The sequence below is a fragment of the Penaeus chinensis genome, chromosome 25, assembly GCF_019202785.1.
Source record: "Penaeus chinensis breed Huanghai No. 1 chromosome 25, ASM1920278v2, whole genome shotgun sequence".
NCBI classification, from domain to species: domain Eukaryota; kingdom Metazoa; phylum Arthropoda; class Malacostraca; order Decapoda; family Penaeidae; genus Penaeus; species Penaeus chinensis.
In genome coordinates, this window is record NC_061843.1 from 7,704,605 (window position 1) to 7,722,104 (window position 17,500).

General features: G+C 41.3%; 1 protein-coding gene across 1 annotated transcript in view; it reads left to right on the forward strand.

Annotated features, from left to right (window-relative positions):
* The window catches only part of LOC125038598, a 12,262-nt gene extending 4,139 nt beyond the window's left edge, over positions 1-8,123 (forward strand). The window contains exons 4-6 of the mRNA XM_047632135.1: positions 4,280-5,204; positions 6,350-6,514; positions 7,909-8,123. Coding sequence (XP_047488091.1) covers positions 4,280-5,204; positions 6,350-6,514; positions 7,909-8,123 — 1,305 coding nt within the window. The remainder of the gene's footprint in view (positions 1-4,279; positions 5,205-6,349; positions 6,515-7,908) is intronic.
* Positions 8,124-17,500: the final 9,377 nt, after the last annotated feature.

A 17,500-nucleotide genomic window follows, 5' to 3' on the forward strand; every position in this document is an offset into this window, starting at 1 on the left:
TTGGTAAATGAAGAGAGAAAGAAAGAACAAAAGAGGTAAGAAAGAAATGAGAAATGAAGGTAAGAAAGAAAGAAAGAAGAAAGGAAGGTAAGATAGTAAGAAAGAAGAAAGGAAGATAAGGAGGAATGAAAGAAAGAAATGGAAATAAAGGTTATTTTTACCAAAGCTTTTATACAGCCGTTATAAAATAGTATAGTGATGGAAAAATACGTACAGGTAAGTAAGTGGGTAGGCAGAGAGGGAGGGAAGAGAGGTAGATAGGTAGATACGTACAGAGAGAGAGAGGGAGAGAGAGAGAGAGAGAGAGAGAGAGAGAGAGAGAGAGAGAGAGAGAGAGAGAGAGAGAGAGAGGGGGGGGGGGGGGGCAGAGAGACAGAGGCAGACTTAGAGAGGGGGAGAAAGAACTAGATAGAAAGATAAAGTAGTGAGCAGGCAGACATGTAATCAGGTAATAAGTAGGTAGATAGGTAATAGGTAGGTAGATAGAATGATACGTAGGTAAGTAGACAGGCAGATGGATGCGTGACAGTGCGTGCGCGCGCGTGTGTGTGTGTGTGTGTGTGTGTGTGTGTGTGTGTGTGTGTGTGTGTGTGTGTGTGTGTGTGTGTAAATAGATTAAGATATATATATCATATCTCTGTGCATTCTGGCATCCTCAACGAATACATGTCTCTTCCATAGTGAGGAGAAGGATCACGTCCGTCTAGTGCGTGCGTGCATATGTTTGTGCGCTGTTGTAGTTTTTTTTTTTTTCTTGTGCGTGACTACTAAACACAAGGTGACGTGATAACCCACACGAATATCCTTTGGGGGGGGGGGGGGAGCACGCGTAAAGTTTTTGTCCGTCGGAACTTTCTTTGTGTGTACTTAAGCTTGTTTTCCTTACATCGGGATCTGCAGTTTAATGGATAACAACTTTGCCACTATTGCTCATTGTTTTTATGTTGTTGTTGCTGTTGTTGTTGTTGTCCTTGTGTCTGTTTGTGTTTCCTTTCCATAATCGGACTGACCAGAATTTAAAAGTATGAAGATTGATAAATGAATAGTATTTGATATTTGATATATATTATTCTCAATAAGTAGAAATTACCAATATAAGTAATCAACTGTCGTTTTTCTTTCTTGTTTTTACTTTGAGATCCTCTGGAGTTATTTCAGTCAAATTAAGTTATTCACATATGCAAGCAAACTTTTAGAAAAACGGGAACGAGAGTGAATATCCGGTTTCGATTATATCTTCGTCGGAAATACATGCATTTCTAACGAAGATGTAATCGGAACCGGTTAAATACATCTCTTGCACTGTGAAGATATTCATTTTCATTCCTACGTTTTATACACCTGTCACAAAGAACACTGTCCATGTGTCAGTTTTCTTTCCACGTTGTATAATGGTGCGGGAATATTTATGGAAATGTTGGCGGAGTATGAATGAGAATAAATCAATACAATACACAATACAAGAGATGTCTTTGCCCGGTTTCGAGTATATCTTCTTCTGAAATACATGTATATCTGACGCAGATATAATCGAAACCGGTCATATACAACTCTTGCATTGTAAAGGTATTCAGTCTCATTCATACCTTTTCTACATTTGTCACTATGAAAGTTACTTGAACTTGAAAGCTGTAGCAAGAGCGAGGAAAATAACTATTGCACGGGATACGATGCCTCAGAGAAGTAAAAGCCATTGTAGTCATTGTTGTTTGTTTTACCCATAGCAACAAACGTAGTTCCGAATGCTCTTTTGTTGCAACAGTGCAAGGACTATAGGACCAGAAACAAAATGGACACAGCATTTTTATTTCAGCTGTGTGCCTATCAATCTGAAAAATGTTGAAAGTGCTATAACAGACTCGTTGAAATTATGACTGTAAAAGGCAGGCGTAGATAGGAAAGAGGTGTTGCTACCCATATATGCTTTCTTCGGCTGGCTATAATGTGGTGTTCGATTCCCTAGATAATCCTCTTCGACTGGAGAAAGGTGACGGTCTCTCTCTTTTCTCTCTCTCTCTCTCTCTCTCTCTCTCTCTCTCTCTCTCTCTCTCTCTCTCTCTCTCTCTCTCTCTCTCTCTCTCTCTACCTATCTATCTATCTATCCATCTATCTATATATCTATCTAATTTTCAATTTACCTATATCTATTTATTTATCTATTTACCTATATCTATATCTATCTATCTATCTATTTACCTATATCTATCTCTATTTACCGATCTATCTATATATCTCAATCTATCATTCTGCCTATCTATCGATCGATCTATCTAAAATAAATCCATGTAGAAAATTATGTACCAGACATTAGGTCACATTAAAAGAGAGCGTAGGTTTTGACACTGTGCAGCAATTTCAAACGTAATTATTGATTTTATAATACTCTGGAGTGAAATGTATTGAACACAGCAGTGAGGTTCAACGAGAGCTGAAAATGAACGCTCATGTCATGCTGAATGCTGCTGGCTTTAAACGTCTCTATCTGTCTGTCAATATATGTGTTCATATATCTGTTTATCTGTTCATCTGTCTATTCCGCACCCACCACGCTCTCTCTCTCTCTCTCTCTCTCTATCTCTCTCTCTCTCTCTCTCTCTCTCTCTCTCTCTCTCTCTCTCTCTCTCTCTCTCTCTCTCTCTCTCTCTCTCTCTCTCTCTCTCTCTCTCTCTCTCTCTCTCTCTCTCTCTCTCTCTCTCTCTCTCTATCTATCTATCTATCTATCTATCTATCTCTCTATCTATCTATCTATCTATCTCCCTCTCTCTCCCTCTATCTCTCTCTCGCTCTATTTCTTCATCTCTCTCCCTTTCGCCCTCTCTCCCTTTCGCCCTCTCTCTCTCTCTCTCTCTCTCTCTCTCTCTCTCTCTCTCTCTCTCTCTCTCTCTCTCTCTCTCTCTCTCTCTCTCTCTCTCTCTCTCTCTCTCTCTCTCTCTCTCTCTCTCTCTCTCTTCCCCTCCCTATTTCCCTCCATGTCTCTCTTAAAAGCTTACAGACAGACCCTACATTTTAAACAACGTCGAAACTCCCACCACGTCCTTCCGAAACCAAAGACTCGAGGGACCGACTTTCCCCTCGTTGTGTGATCCCTGTAACCCGTTCCCACGCCTTGTCCAACGCAAGCGAGGTGCTTTAGTCCCTGGCGTTCCTGGGTACGCGGTGAGCACTGTGACAGAGGACGAATCTCCCGCATGGCGTCTCTCTCTCTTTCGTGAGGTTCCAAACGGGCAAGGTTTGCTGTGTTGAGGTACCGGGGAGACACAGGGGATGAAAGGGGAAAGGAAGGGATGCTCGCTCGCTCTGTCTGATGGGTTTCTCTCGCTCGCTCGCTCTCTCTCTCTCTCTCTCTCTCTCTCTCTCTCTCTCTCTCTCTCTCTCTCTCTCTCTCTCTCTCTCTCTCTCTCTCTCTCTCATTTTGTACCTCGTAATGAGCACAATGGTTCAATAGCTGGTGTACCAAAGTACGGAATTAAATATCGGGGCAGACATAATTAAAGCGGAGAGAGTGAATGTAGAATTCTCTCCAGCAGTAACATACTATTTTTAGTCGTTGCAATAGAATAGTTTCAGCCTACATATGGAGTAGTAATATTTGCAATGCTATTAACATTATTGCACTCGTAATAGCTGAACCCTATAAGAGGAATGAAACTATTGAACTGAAGATAAACATAGGATTAATGTGCTTGTTGTTCTTTTTTTTTTTTTTTTTTTTTTTGCATGGTGTATTTTTTCAGAGATTATCATTAACGTCTTTCAACTGTATCCTGATAATGAAAAGCGAAAAAAGGTCAGTCCTACTATGAATTATCGAACCGCATTAAAAAGTTTTAATTACGTTCTGGGGTTATACACTAATGGCCGACTAATTATGATCCAAAGGATACAAAATCACGTTCTTTCTTCCATGCATATTCACAAGTTTATCCCTTATGTATCATGATAATACGAAGGGATTATAACGAAAGGAAAAGCTTGTTCTTTCAATTAATCATCTGATTTAACTTGTTGACTTAGCTGTGTGTGTTTCGTCGATGGAAAAATAGGGATTACTGGGTTTATATGAAGTAATAGGAGATAATGACGTGTGTTTCCATTAACTCGTCGGGTAGCAATCATTGTAACAGTTATGTTGATAGTGGTTGTGGTGGTGATGGTGGTGGCGGTGTTGTAGTTATTGTTGTTGCTTTTTTCTGTTGTTTATATGTTTGCTTATTTGTTTTTTATGTGTTGATTATTACTATGTAATCATTGGTTTATTATTTGTTCTCTCTCGTTCCAGGAGGACGAATGCCGACCGTGGCAGCGAAGGGGACGAATGCTCGAGCGAGACGAGACCTACGACTTCGTCTGCCCCGAGAACCGAAACGGCTTCTTCTGCGCCACCTGCAAGACCCTGATCCAGTGCATCGACGGGAAGGCGTACCCAGAGTATTGTCGTTCTGGAGACTTCTGCGACCTGAGGCTGGAATTCGGCGGGGCAGTTTGTTACCCGAACCACCCTGTGAACTGTACCTGCCAAGAGGCAAATGCGTTTAGTAGAGATCTGTACAGTCAAGAGGACTATTTCTTCTGCAGGAAGGCCAACGAAGACCCCGAGATGCGCCAGTGTCCTCGCGGAGATGTCTTTGACGAAGGTATATCCAGCTGCAGGAATAGATATTATCTGCCTGCATGCACGAGCATCGGCGTTTTCGCGAACCCCGCAAATTGCTCACAGTTTTACACTTGTGTTTACAACATCAACGGTTGGGTCCAGAGTCCGCATTCCTGCAACAACAGCACCCATTCCGGCCTTATGTACAACGAACAGACGGCGCAGTGCGAGGACCCTTGCAAGTGGCGCAACCTCGCGTTCACTTGCCAAAAAGAAGGCCGCTTTCCCGATCCTTTTGACTGCCGTCGGTACTTCGAATGCGTCCTGGACGCCGACCGATCCGCCTTCCGGCAGGTCCACCACACGTGCCCCGACGAGTACACGTGGCATCCTTCGCTCCTGGACGGCTTCGGGCTGTGCGTCGAGGCGGCCGACAACACGGCCTGTGCGGCGGTGCTTCCGGTCTCGAAGTGCGTCGTCCCGGAAGACCGATGCGTCGACGGTAGCTCCCGCAGGTCGCGCACGCAGGTCAGCGGCGAGAACGGCACCGCCGAGATGCAGGCGAGGATTCAGGACCTCAGGATAACCATCAGAGTCTTAAATCCTGACGGTGAGTTCTTTAGAATAATTTGTTATGAAAACAGCGTAACATAATTCACTTCTTAATGATACTTATAACTCGAGCGAGTTGTAATAAACGGGGGAAACAACTTTTCAAGATCAAAAAGCAGAAGAAAAAAATAAATATCCTTAGGAAATGTTCCGACGAAAGAGAATAGAGTTTTGTGAGGCCCGGAAAGAAGTCGGTTTTTGCGAGCTTTTGCCACGACGGGCGCGAACGACGCAAAAAGACAAAGGTCCTGAAGAAGCGCCGAGAAACTAAACACTTTGTAGTCTCCTCGAGGGGAACGAACTCATTTCGGCGCCGCACGCACAGGATAATGAAACACGAGGCGAGTGCGAGCGAGGGCGTCCCACACACGTGGTTGGATCCCTCCCCTCCCCCATCCCCCTCCCCCTCCCCCCCCCCCTCCTTTCAACCGAAAGGAGCGAGGGAAGACGGAACAAAACTCGCGATTTCAAACGAGGATCTTCCAAGAACGCCGAGAGCTCTCCGAAAGTGATTTGCTCCTTGACAAGACGCGGATCACAGCACGAGGCATTTTCTCATTATCGGTACTTCGGGCGAGGATAGTGCGTCGCCTCGCCAGGACTGTGCTTCTTCCAAGTTTCTCGTTCGTTTCCCTTCTGTTCCTTTTTATATCGTGGGAGATATGACATATGGCGCTTCAGTAGTTAACTTGCTGCTTAAAATATCTTGTACTTGAGGGTAGTAGGTAACCAAAAGGGAAAATATACTTAGCTTTTATCTTTTTAGATATTATCTGTGTTTGAATGTGGAGTATGAAAACCGACTGAATTTATGTACTGAAAGGTTCATAACCGACAGAAAGCTTTTCCTTACAGTAGAGATCATCAACACATATTATATTATATAATCAAACTCACACCAATAATATCATCATGAGATTCATCACGCGACTAACATCATAAGATTCATCATGGGACTCGAATTATTAGACTCACATCATGAGGTCCATCACCAGACCGACATCACCTTTATACTTCCATTCCCAAATTACCACCGTATTCCCCTCCCTCGTTACCGCCACCATTCCCAACACCTGACACCGTGACTATTACAATATTTCTCCCACCCCATAATCACCTTCAAATCCACGCCCCTTCCTCCAGAGTCGTGTCATCCAGCGTTCAATAAAGCCTTCAAGCAGTGTATCCACATCAGCGCGGACATGTTGCCATGGGCTGAGGCGCGGACGGCTTGCAGGTACATCGGCGGCGACCTGGCAACACCGAGGGATGTGAACGAACTGAAGGAATATATCAATGCAAAATCAGGTAATATGCTTACTGCCTGTGAACAAAACAACGACGGGAAGCGCAGGGAGACACGCCGGGGGGTCTATTTGGTTTTATTGCATCTTCGGAGTGATAAAAGGGAAGTGGCCGTCAGCGTAGAAGTGTGTTTTCCTTTCCTTGCCTTCGTTGTTTTATTTATTTATTCATTGTGTATTCGTTAGACTACTTTCTCTTTCAACTCGCGTGTCATTTACACACTGCTAGTCTCTCAGTATTTATTATAGTAATAAATACCGTATCCTCTGTCTCTCAGAATGACCTGACAATATTGTTACACATTTAAGAGATCAATACGTCAGTTCCGAAAGCAATATGGATAATTGGACAGTTGAATAACAGCTTGATAACAATCGGTTATTTCAAGAATTAATGACGTAATACGCACATATGGACAGCGTGAACTACATTTAAATGTCATATCAAAAATAGCAACGGACCCTCATTCCATCGCATAAAAACAGGATATCAACTTGATTTTATTGTAGTCCCAAATGTTGGCTTAACATTAAAACGCAATAAAGTATTGTGGCTCTATAGTGCAGGTTCTCATTTATAAAATTCGCTATATGCAATTCTAATCCGACAAACTGCCAGAAAAGACAATTCAATTTTACATGCGCATTTCACGAACGCCAACGGTAGAAATAAAAGTTTAATCCACACGAAATCACTAGTTGGAAAATGTTTAAAATGAACAAGCTTTTTTAGGAGTTTTTATTTTTTTGGAGTTCTTGAAATCTAAGAGGGAAAAAAAGAGTTGTAAGATGGTCTTTTGTCTTCTTGCCCACTTACCCCCTGCCCCCTATCTTTGCCCCATAGTTCCCACCTTCCTCCTGCCCTCATGCCCAATTTGCCTACTCACTCCTTTGTTCCTATGCCACCTTCCCCCCATGCTCAATTACTCCCTTGCTCCTATGCCACCTTGCCCCCGTGGCCAATTACTCCCCATGCCCACTTACACCCCTGCCGCCATGCCCACTTGCACCTCCTCTCCTTCTTCCCTTCCCTCATGCTCCTTGCCCACTTGCCTCTTTGCCTAATCTCTACCCCACTCAAACCCTTGCCTCTTAACAATCATACCCGTTAATTCCCTACTTATCCCTATATCCTCTTCCCCCCCTTTGTGTCCTTTGCCTCACCCCTTGCCCCTATATTTACCCACCTTACCCCTCTTACCCACCCCATAACCTCACCCCCTTGCCCCTATACCCACACCCACTTCACACACACCCCCATACCCTCTTACCTACTTACCACTATACCCACGTCCACCTCATACCCCCTTGCTCCCATACCCTAACCTAACCCCCCCATTTTCCCCCTCGCCCCCATCCCGCACCTTACCCCCCATTAACTCCCCCTTCACCCTTTAGACGCGAAATACCTGTGGCTGGGCGGGACGGACGCCGACGACGAAGGTAACTGGAGGTGGCTGTCGGGCCGCCCCGTCAACTCCTCTCTCTGGAGACCCGGGAAACCTGACGGAGGCAGACTGCAGAACTGTCTCGTGCTCTCCGCCGCCCGCACGCCCCCGCTGGATGACTACTTCTGCTCCACGGCCTTCAGCTACGTGTGTCAATACTACTGACGGAGGGGTGGAAGGAGGAGGAGGAGGAGGAGGAGGAGGAGGAGGAGGAGGATGCACTTGTAATCATTGGTATTGTTGTTAGTATTGTTACTGTTTCTGGTGGTCATAGTTTCATTACTAACGCTTTTATTGTTATCATTATCATCATCAATATTATTAGTACCACTGCTGCTATCATGATCTCTATCATGTTATCGTTATCATCATAATCATCGTCATCAACATGATTATCAAGTCCATCATTATAACCACTATCATTGTTATTATCATCATCATCATCATCCACACATGTATTATCATTATCACGATTATTTTTGTTATTATTTACCCCCTATTGACCTACACTCCCCTTGGCTAAAACTGTATCTTAAAGAAAATAAAGAATTTCACTTATTTAAAGTGAGAACGATTTTCGAAATTTCTTTATTTTACTAGACCAGTAACAAAGAATTGAGAAGAACAGCACAGAGTATATTAATGCGAGTGAAGTATGTTACCATGAGTAGAGTATACTTAAAGAACTAGAATTTGCCATGAAGTATATTGTCATGAGTAAGATATAATACTGGAAGTAGCCTTAAACTAACCTATTGCAAGGAAATTATACTGTTTTGACTAAGGTATACTATAATTAATGAAATATACTTTTGCGAATAAGTAAACTATGAAGAAAGTATAATATTATAAATGAAATATACAATCACGAGCGAAATATACTTTCAGAAGTCAATTATTACAAGTAAAGTATACTACTATGAGTAGAATATAGTGACGAGTAAGATGTACTGATGAGTGAAATATACTGATTGGTAAAAAGATACTGAAAAATAAGATATACAAAAGAGTAAATTATTCTGACGAGTAAGACATACTCAGGTGTAAAATATACCAACGAATAGTATATGCGGACGAGTAAAGCATACCAACTTATGGAATATACCAACTAGCGAAATAAACTGACAGTTAAAATACACTAACGAGTGAAAATATACTAACAGTTAGAATATATTGACGGGTGAAATATACTGACAGTTAAAATATATTAACGGGTGAAATATATTGACAGTTAGAATATATTGAGTGAAATATACTGATAGTTAAAATATATTGACGAGTAAAATATACTCACAGTTAACACATATTGAGTAAAATATCCTCACTGTTAAAACATACTGACGAGTAAAATATATTGACGAGTAGAATATATTCACTGTTAAAATGCATTGACAAGTAAAATATACTCACTGTTAAAATACACTGACGAGTAAAATATACTGACGAGTAAAATACACTGACGAGTAAAATACACTGACGAGTAAAATACAATGACGAGTAAAATACACTGACGAGTAAAATACACTGACGAGTAGAATACACCGACGAGTAAAATACACTGACGAGTAAAATACACTGACGGGTAAAATACACTGACGGGTAGAATACATTGACGAGTAGAATACACTGACGAGTAAGATACACTGACGAGTAGAATACACTGACGAGTAAAATACACTGACGAGTAGAATACACTGACGAGTAAAATACACTGACGAGTAAAATACACTGACGGGTAAATACACTGACGAGTAAAATACACTGACGAGTAGAATACACTGACGAGTAAAATACACTGACGGGTAGAATACACTAACGGGTAAAATACACTGACGAGTAGAATACACTGACGAGTAGAATACACCGACGAGTAAAATACACTGACGAGTAAAATACACTGACGAGTAAAATACACTGACGAGCAGAATACACTGACGAGTAGACTACACTGACGCGTAGAATACACTGACGAGTAAAATATACTGACGAGTAAAATACACTGACGAGTAAAATACACTGACGAGTAAAATACACTGACGAGTAGAATACACTGACGAGTAAAATACACTGACGAGTAAAATACACTGACGAGTAAAATACGCTGACGAGTAAAATACACTGACGATTAAAATACTCTGACGGGTAAAATACACTGACGGGTAAAATACACTGACGGGTAAAATACACTGACGAGTAAAATACACTGACGAGTAGAATACACTGACGAGTAGAATACACTGACGAGTAGAATACACTGACGAGTAGAATACACTGACGAGTAGAATACACCGACGAGTAAAATACACTGACGAGTAAAATACACTGACGAGTAGAATACACTGACGAGTAAAATACACTGACGAGTAAAATACACTGACGAGTAAAATACACTGACGAGTAAAATACACTGACAAGTAAAATACACTGACGAGTAAAATACACTGACGAGTAAAATACACTGACGAGTAGAATACACTGACGAGTAGAATATACTGACGAGTAGAATACACTGACGAGTAGAATATACTGACGAGTAGAATACACTGACGAGTAAAATACACTAACGAGTAAAATACACTGACGAGCACAAGATATAGTATTATAATGAAGCAGTGAAAAGAGCACGTCCAAGTCTAAATGACAACGGGGAAGTCATTAGTGTCAAGACGAGGACGAAGCCAGAGTCACCAGCGGGAAAGAAGGTCTTGTCGGGTACTCGATATGGGGTCACTTGTCTCCTTTTCTCTTTCTGTTTATCTGTCTGCGTTCTCCTTTTCGTTATTTGTTTCTCTCCTTCTTTTTCTGTCTCTCTCTCTCTCTCTATTTGATTAAATCTTTGTTTGTTTGTTTGAGTCTTGCTCTCGTTCTCTTCATATCTGTCTGTCTGTCTGTCTGTCTCTCTCTCTCTCTCTTTCTCTCTCTCTCTCTCTCTCTCTCTCTCTCTCTCTCTCTCTCTCTCTCTCTCTCTCTCTCTCTCTCTCTCTCTCTCTCTCTCTCAATCTTTCTGTCTGTTTATTTGTCTATCGATCTATCTATCTCTTTGTCTATCTATCTGTAGTTTTGTCTATAAATATATCTATCTATTTTTCTATCGATCTATCTATTTATCTATCTCTTTATTTGTCTATCTTTCTATCTATCTTTTTATTTATCTTTCAATCTATCTTTTTATTTGTCTATCTTTCTCTCTATCTTCTTATTTGTCTATCTTTCTATCTATCTTTTTATTTGTCTCTCTTTCTATCTATCTATTTATCTAACAACCATTCGTCTCTCTCTCTCTCTCTCTCTCTCTCTCTCTCTCTCTCTCTCTCTCTCTCTCTCTCTCTCTCTCTCTCTCTCTCTCTCTCTCTGTATGTCTGTCTATCTATCCATCTATTTGTCTACCTTTCTGTTTATATATTGGTCTGTCTATCTATTTCTCTCTCTCTCCTTCTTTCAGATACACACACACACACACACACTCACTCACTCACTCACTCACTCTCTCACTCGCTTCCACACACACACACACACACACATGCGCGCGCGCGCAATCACAAACAATCACGTAGTCACATTCCTGATATCACATACCTTAGATTTCAAAGGCACGGAAACATGCATGAGATCGTGGAATCGAACAACGAGGGAATCTATATGTATTTTTTTGTATCCATGACTCTCCGCTTCCATTAGATAATGAATAGATACCGTGCTAATGATATTAATCTTTTCTACTTGATTGAATAATCATTAGAGAGATTCAATTTACATATTTCCAACACCCTAGGACTAACAAAATAAAACAGTAAGTAACCAGAGACAACGAATTAATGGCGTTAATAATATAATAATAAGTCAACATTCCTGAGAGACACAGACGTTAGAGCCTGCAGAGGGAATCCTGTGCTGAATATTTCAGGAGACAAATAGGGCACGAGAGAGTCACCTTCAGAGCGGACAAGGCCTCGGTTCCTCCAGCTTGCAAATCTGGTACTGGGGTTGGAAGGCTGATCTGGTATTCGGGTATGTTGTGCCAATTCCCATGCTGTAATTGGGAAGTAATTGCCAGTTTGCGAGTGGAATCACACTGAACAATTAGGATAAATTGGCTTTATTTAGAACATTATGATGGCGGGTGTACACAAGCGCATCCATATGAAACAGGCGGAAAAAATGACGCATAATTGTCTAGCCTTGACAAGCCCCTATTAAAGCTGAAGTAGCGGCTTCGACGTTGCATGGTCTTCAAGGTACAGCACATGAAAGGAAAGATTTAAACGTTACAAGCACCTCTCTATGTCGGGGCATGTACGAATTGTTTTAATGTCTATACTGGATCTCTATTCCACAATGTCCTTGCTAACAACAATGACAAACATGATGCTCAAAACACCGTGAAATTATTTCACCTCACCAAATTTCCCTTAGCAGTGCTTCAGTGGATCGTCGAATTTGGTTGGGATACTGTTATTTGGCGCACTGTGTGCTTCGAACAAATAAACACGTGTACAATACGCACATGGGAACATACATGTGTGTATATATATATATATGTGTGTGTATATATATACATATATATATATATGTATTTATGTATATGTGTGTATGTGCATGTATGATATATGTACATATATCTATAATTGTGTGTGTATATATATAAATATGTATTTGTATATATATATATGTATATATATATATAAATATATATATACATATATTTATATGAGAGGGTATATATTAATTAATATTCATGGTATGATTCAGTCCATCTTGATCTTTTATCCCTCTTTTCAGAATAATAATATGGATGAAAGAAAACGTTAACGATAATTCTAATTTAATAATCATATGTAACACGTAAAATTCGCAACCTTGGAACACAGCAAAAAAAAAACATTAATACGCTCTGCTCCTGACATACACGAATAACACCCGAGAGGCACCCAACACACGCACACACCAAGCACACTCTAAATACACTATAACCATCATTAACATGAACTAAACAAATTTTAAACACAAACAAGAATTCAATAAATCACAAACAAATTTTAAACACAAACAAGAATTCAATAAATCACAAACAAGAAATCAATAAATCACAAACAAATTTTAAACACAAACAAGAATTCAATAAATCACAAACAAGAAATCAATAAATCACAAACATATTTTAAACACAAACAAGATCGAAATCACAAACAATAAATGTTCTAACATGACCACCATTTGAGGGGGATTTCGTGTACGTTATGTTCCGTTTTTTCTATGACTTTTGTCATAAATTTGGCTATCTATCCATTCGTCTCTCTCTCGCTCTCTATTTGTCTACCTTTCTGTTTATCTATTGGTCTGTCTATCTATTTTTTCCCTCTCTCCCTCTCTCATATACACACACATACACGCATACACGCACGCGATGGGGGCGCGTGTCTCCTTGCGGGGTTAGATAGGGGAGTCCCAACTCTTATCGAGAGGCGGCGACCCGTCGCGTTCTCTCCGTTCGCCAAGTTTGGGCGAAAAACCCCGAACCCTCCTGCCGGTGCTGCGGGCGACGGTGGCGATGCCGAGCAGCCAGGAGTATCGCCACTCTCCTGCTAAGGGCGCGTTCGCATACACTGAGGTGCCACTTTCTCTTTTTTTACACATTCCATTTTCATTACACCTAATTTTACGTTCTTCTTCAATTTGCGTTACCACATGAATTATATCATTCGTTCTATATTCTTTATATCCCTTCCTTTCCTCGTGGGTTCGCTAGGGTCACATCATTTTCGCATATTTTCCGCATCACGCTATCCCTTTTATTGTACACCTAATTCAGTTTTTTTAATAATGAAGTCAGAGTTGACATACATATAAACACGCATTCACATATATAGTTGGCATTAATTAATCCTCGATAGTCAGACCAGTTACCCACACTCATTTGCCTCGTTTACCCCTACCTAGTACGCATAAATGAGTGACGGGTATTTTCGTTTCGATAGTCATCACTTCATAATGTCTTCATCCATTACATAACTTTTCGCCCTTTCATATATAAGAACATATATATGGATATATATATATATATATATATATATAGATAGATAGATAGATATATATATATATTCTATATATATATATATATATAGATAGATAGATATATATATATATATTCTATATATATTCTATATATATATATATATATATATATATATATATATATATATATATATATATAATGTTTATGTATATGTGCATGTATGAAATACATATATATTTATTTCACAAACATGAATATGTGTATAGGAAGATAGGTGTACATTCGTGAGTGGATGGATGCATGGCGTGCGTGTGTTGTAAATGAACTAGATGTTACATATACAGTTCTAACCCATATACATATACACCATTAGTAGTGTTATTGCCGTCTATGCCCTGTCAAGTGTTATGATCAGCTGTCAAAGCTATATAAAATCCCTTAGTCTGCTGACATACTTTATTATCAATGTAATGGTGTCATATGAATGTGCATTTACGCCATTACTGTGCGTTAGTATAACTCAATAGGTCTGTATCATTTTCCTCTCTTCAGTTATATCAAAAGTAGCTCTTAATAATACCAGGCTAAAACTGTGAAAGGAAATTTATTGACCAAATCGAAAATACAAAACAGGGAAACTGTACAGCATAAAATTACCATTAAGTACATATCTCAAATCTATCAGGCTATATTTTGTTTCTATAATTATTAGTGATAAAAAGCTCAACCCTGCTTCAGTTTCCCGTGCTATATTCTCAAATACTTGGTAGAACAAAAATTAATACAAGCCGTACGTATATAAACTGTATTTACATATTTACACACATATTCACTCATTCATCGGGCACATGAGTTATCACATTCATGTTAATTGTCTGGTCTGCTATGCAATGCATATCATATCAAATACAATTCCTAAAAATACAGATATTTTACAGGATATATTTAGTAAGTCTCGGGGGAAACTTACACAGTAAAAGTTTACATTTTTTCCCTGATGCTCGACATAGAAACTTTTGTCGCTGCACAGAACAATAAAATGCATCCTAAAAATAAACATTTCAGACACGGACTCAGTACTAGAATTGCAAAAAAATAACTGGGCACATTAAGATCCTGATCAGGGAACTCCCCACTACAATGATTACTCTTCTTTCGCGTGAAAACGAATGGCTCATCCCCGCGGGAATCTATTGTGCATGACTTCTGCGGCAGAGGCTGTGGACAGGCCTCCCTTAGTTTGCCGCGTTGTGGTTCTCGTGGGCGGCTGCCACGTGCTTTCTGAGGTTGTCCTGGCGGCTGTAGGCGCAGTCGCAGGCATGGCATCGAAACCTCCTATTGGCACCATGGGCTTGCAGGTGCCGCTTCAGGTGCCCGGAAGATGCAAACTTTACCCCGCAAAGAGCGCAGGTGGCCTCGAGAGCAGAACTGAAGACCCGCGTGGAGGAACGTCCGGTGGAGGGCATTGCTTGATCGGGATTCCTGCTGGTGCTCGTTACTTCCCTCGGCTCGCACTTCACGCTGTTCAAGCCCATCGACGCGGCGCTCTGGGTCACATGGTGCGGGAGGCTGGCCGGGTGGGGCGCGGATAGGTGGGCGTTGTGGCCCAGGGGGGGTAGGTGCGTGGTGTGGGCGGGGGAGGAGTGGGGCGACACGCTGGTCTGGCCGTGCATCGTGGAGTGCGAGGTCTGGCCGGAGTGCGTCGTGTGGACGGAATGGTTCTCGGCCTCGTCCAGGTGGGAGGTGGAGGCCGGGTGGTAGATCGGGGTGCTGTATGTGAATGAGCCCCGCTGAGGGTGACTGAAGGGCGGCAGCGGCCCAGACTGGCCGTGCTGAGGCAGGGTGGGCGACGGGGCATTTGCGGGGTTGGGGCTGTGGGGGGGAGGGCCCCAGCCGGGGTGCGAGAACGCGGGCGGAGGCGGCGCCGCGTAGTAGGTGACGTGCTGCCCGGGGTAGATTTGCTGTGGTGACTGCGGGCCGGTGGGGTAATGCTGCGGGGCGTAGTAGTTGGCGGTGTAGACTGCCGTCGGGGGCGCGGGCGGGAGGTAGCCGTAAGGCGCCCACTGACTGCTGCTGTAGCTGTACCACTGCGGGGGCGGGGCCTGGGCGGCGGGGTAGTTGTCGAGCTGCTGGATGTAAGTGGAGACGAACTCAGGGCTGTTGCGGGCGGCCGGGGACAGCTTGCTGTCGCGGTCCACGGGGGTCACGCGGCCGTCACCTGCGAAAAAATACCCTGGTATTACGATCACATCACCATTACTGCGTTATATAGTGCAGTAACTATAGTAATATACTAATACGCAGCCACTGATATTCGCACCGTAACTTACCACAAACATCCTGCGGCTGGTCGTTGGCGTCCCCGCAGAGGGCGAGGAAGGAGTCGTGCTGCGAGGGCGAAGTGTCCACGGCGACGGCGCCGTTGGTCGAGCTGGACACTTCCACGCGAACTTCTGGAGATAAAACCGTGTTATTTATTCATGTCCGGAACTACTACACGTATAATAAAGTGTGTTAGTATACGTGTGTACATGTGTAAGTTTATACATACTTATATGTATGTATGTATGTATGTATATATATACTGTACATGTGAAGGTTTATACATACATGTATGTATAAATGTATATGTTTGTTTAAGCATGTATGTATGTATGTATGTATGTATGTATGTATGTATGTATGTATGTATGTACTGTACATGTGTAAGTCTAAGCATGTATGTATGTATGTATGTACTGTACATGTGTACATGTCTAAGCATGTATGTATGTATGTACTGTACATGTGTAAGTCTAAGCATGTATGTATGTATGTATGTACTGTACATGTGTAAGTCTAAGCATGTATGTATGTATGTATGTATGTACTGTACATGTGTAAGTTTAAGCATGTATGTATGTATGTACTGTACATGTGTAAGTTTAAGCATGTATGTATGTATGTATGTACTGTACATGTGTAAGTTTAAGCATGTATGTATGTATGTATGTACTGTACATGTGTAAGTTTAAGCATGTATGTATGTATGTATGTACTGTACATGTGTAAGTTTAAGCATGTATGTACTGTACATGTGTTTAAGCAGGTATGTATGTGTAAGTTTAAGCACGTATGTATGTATGTATGTATGTATGTACTGTACATGTGCACGTTAGAATATGTATATGTATTGTACATGTGTAAGTTTAAGCATGTATGTACTGTACATGTGTAAGTTTAAGTTTAAGTTTAAGCACGTATGTATGTATGTATGTATGTATGTATGTATGTACTGTACATGTGCACGTTAGAATATGTATATGTATTGTACATGTGTAAGTTTAAGCATGTATGTACTGTACATGTGTAAGTTTAAGCATGTATGTACTATACATGTGTAAGTTTAAGCATGTATGTACTATACATGTGTAAGTTTAAGCATGTATGTACTGTACATGTGTAAGTTTAAGCATGTATGTACTGTACATGTGTAAGTTTAAGCATGTATGTATGTACTGTACATGTGTAAGTTTAAGCATGTATGTAC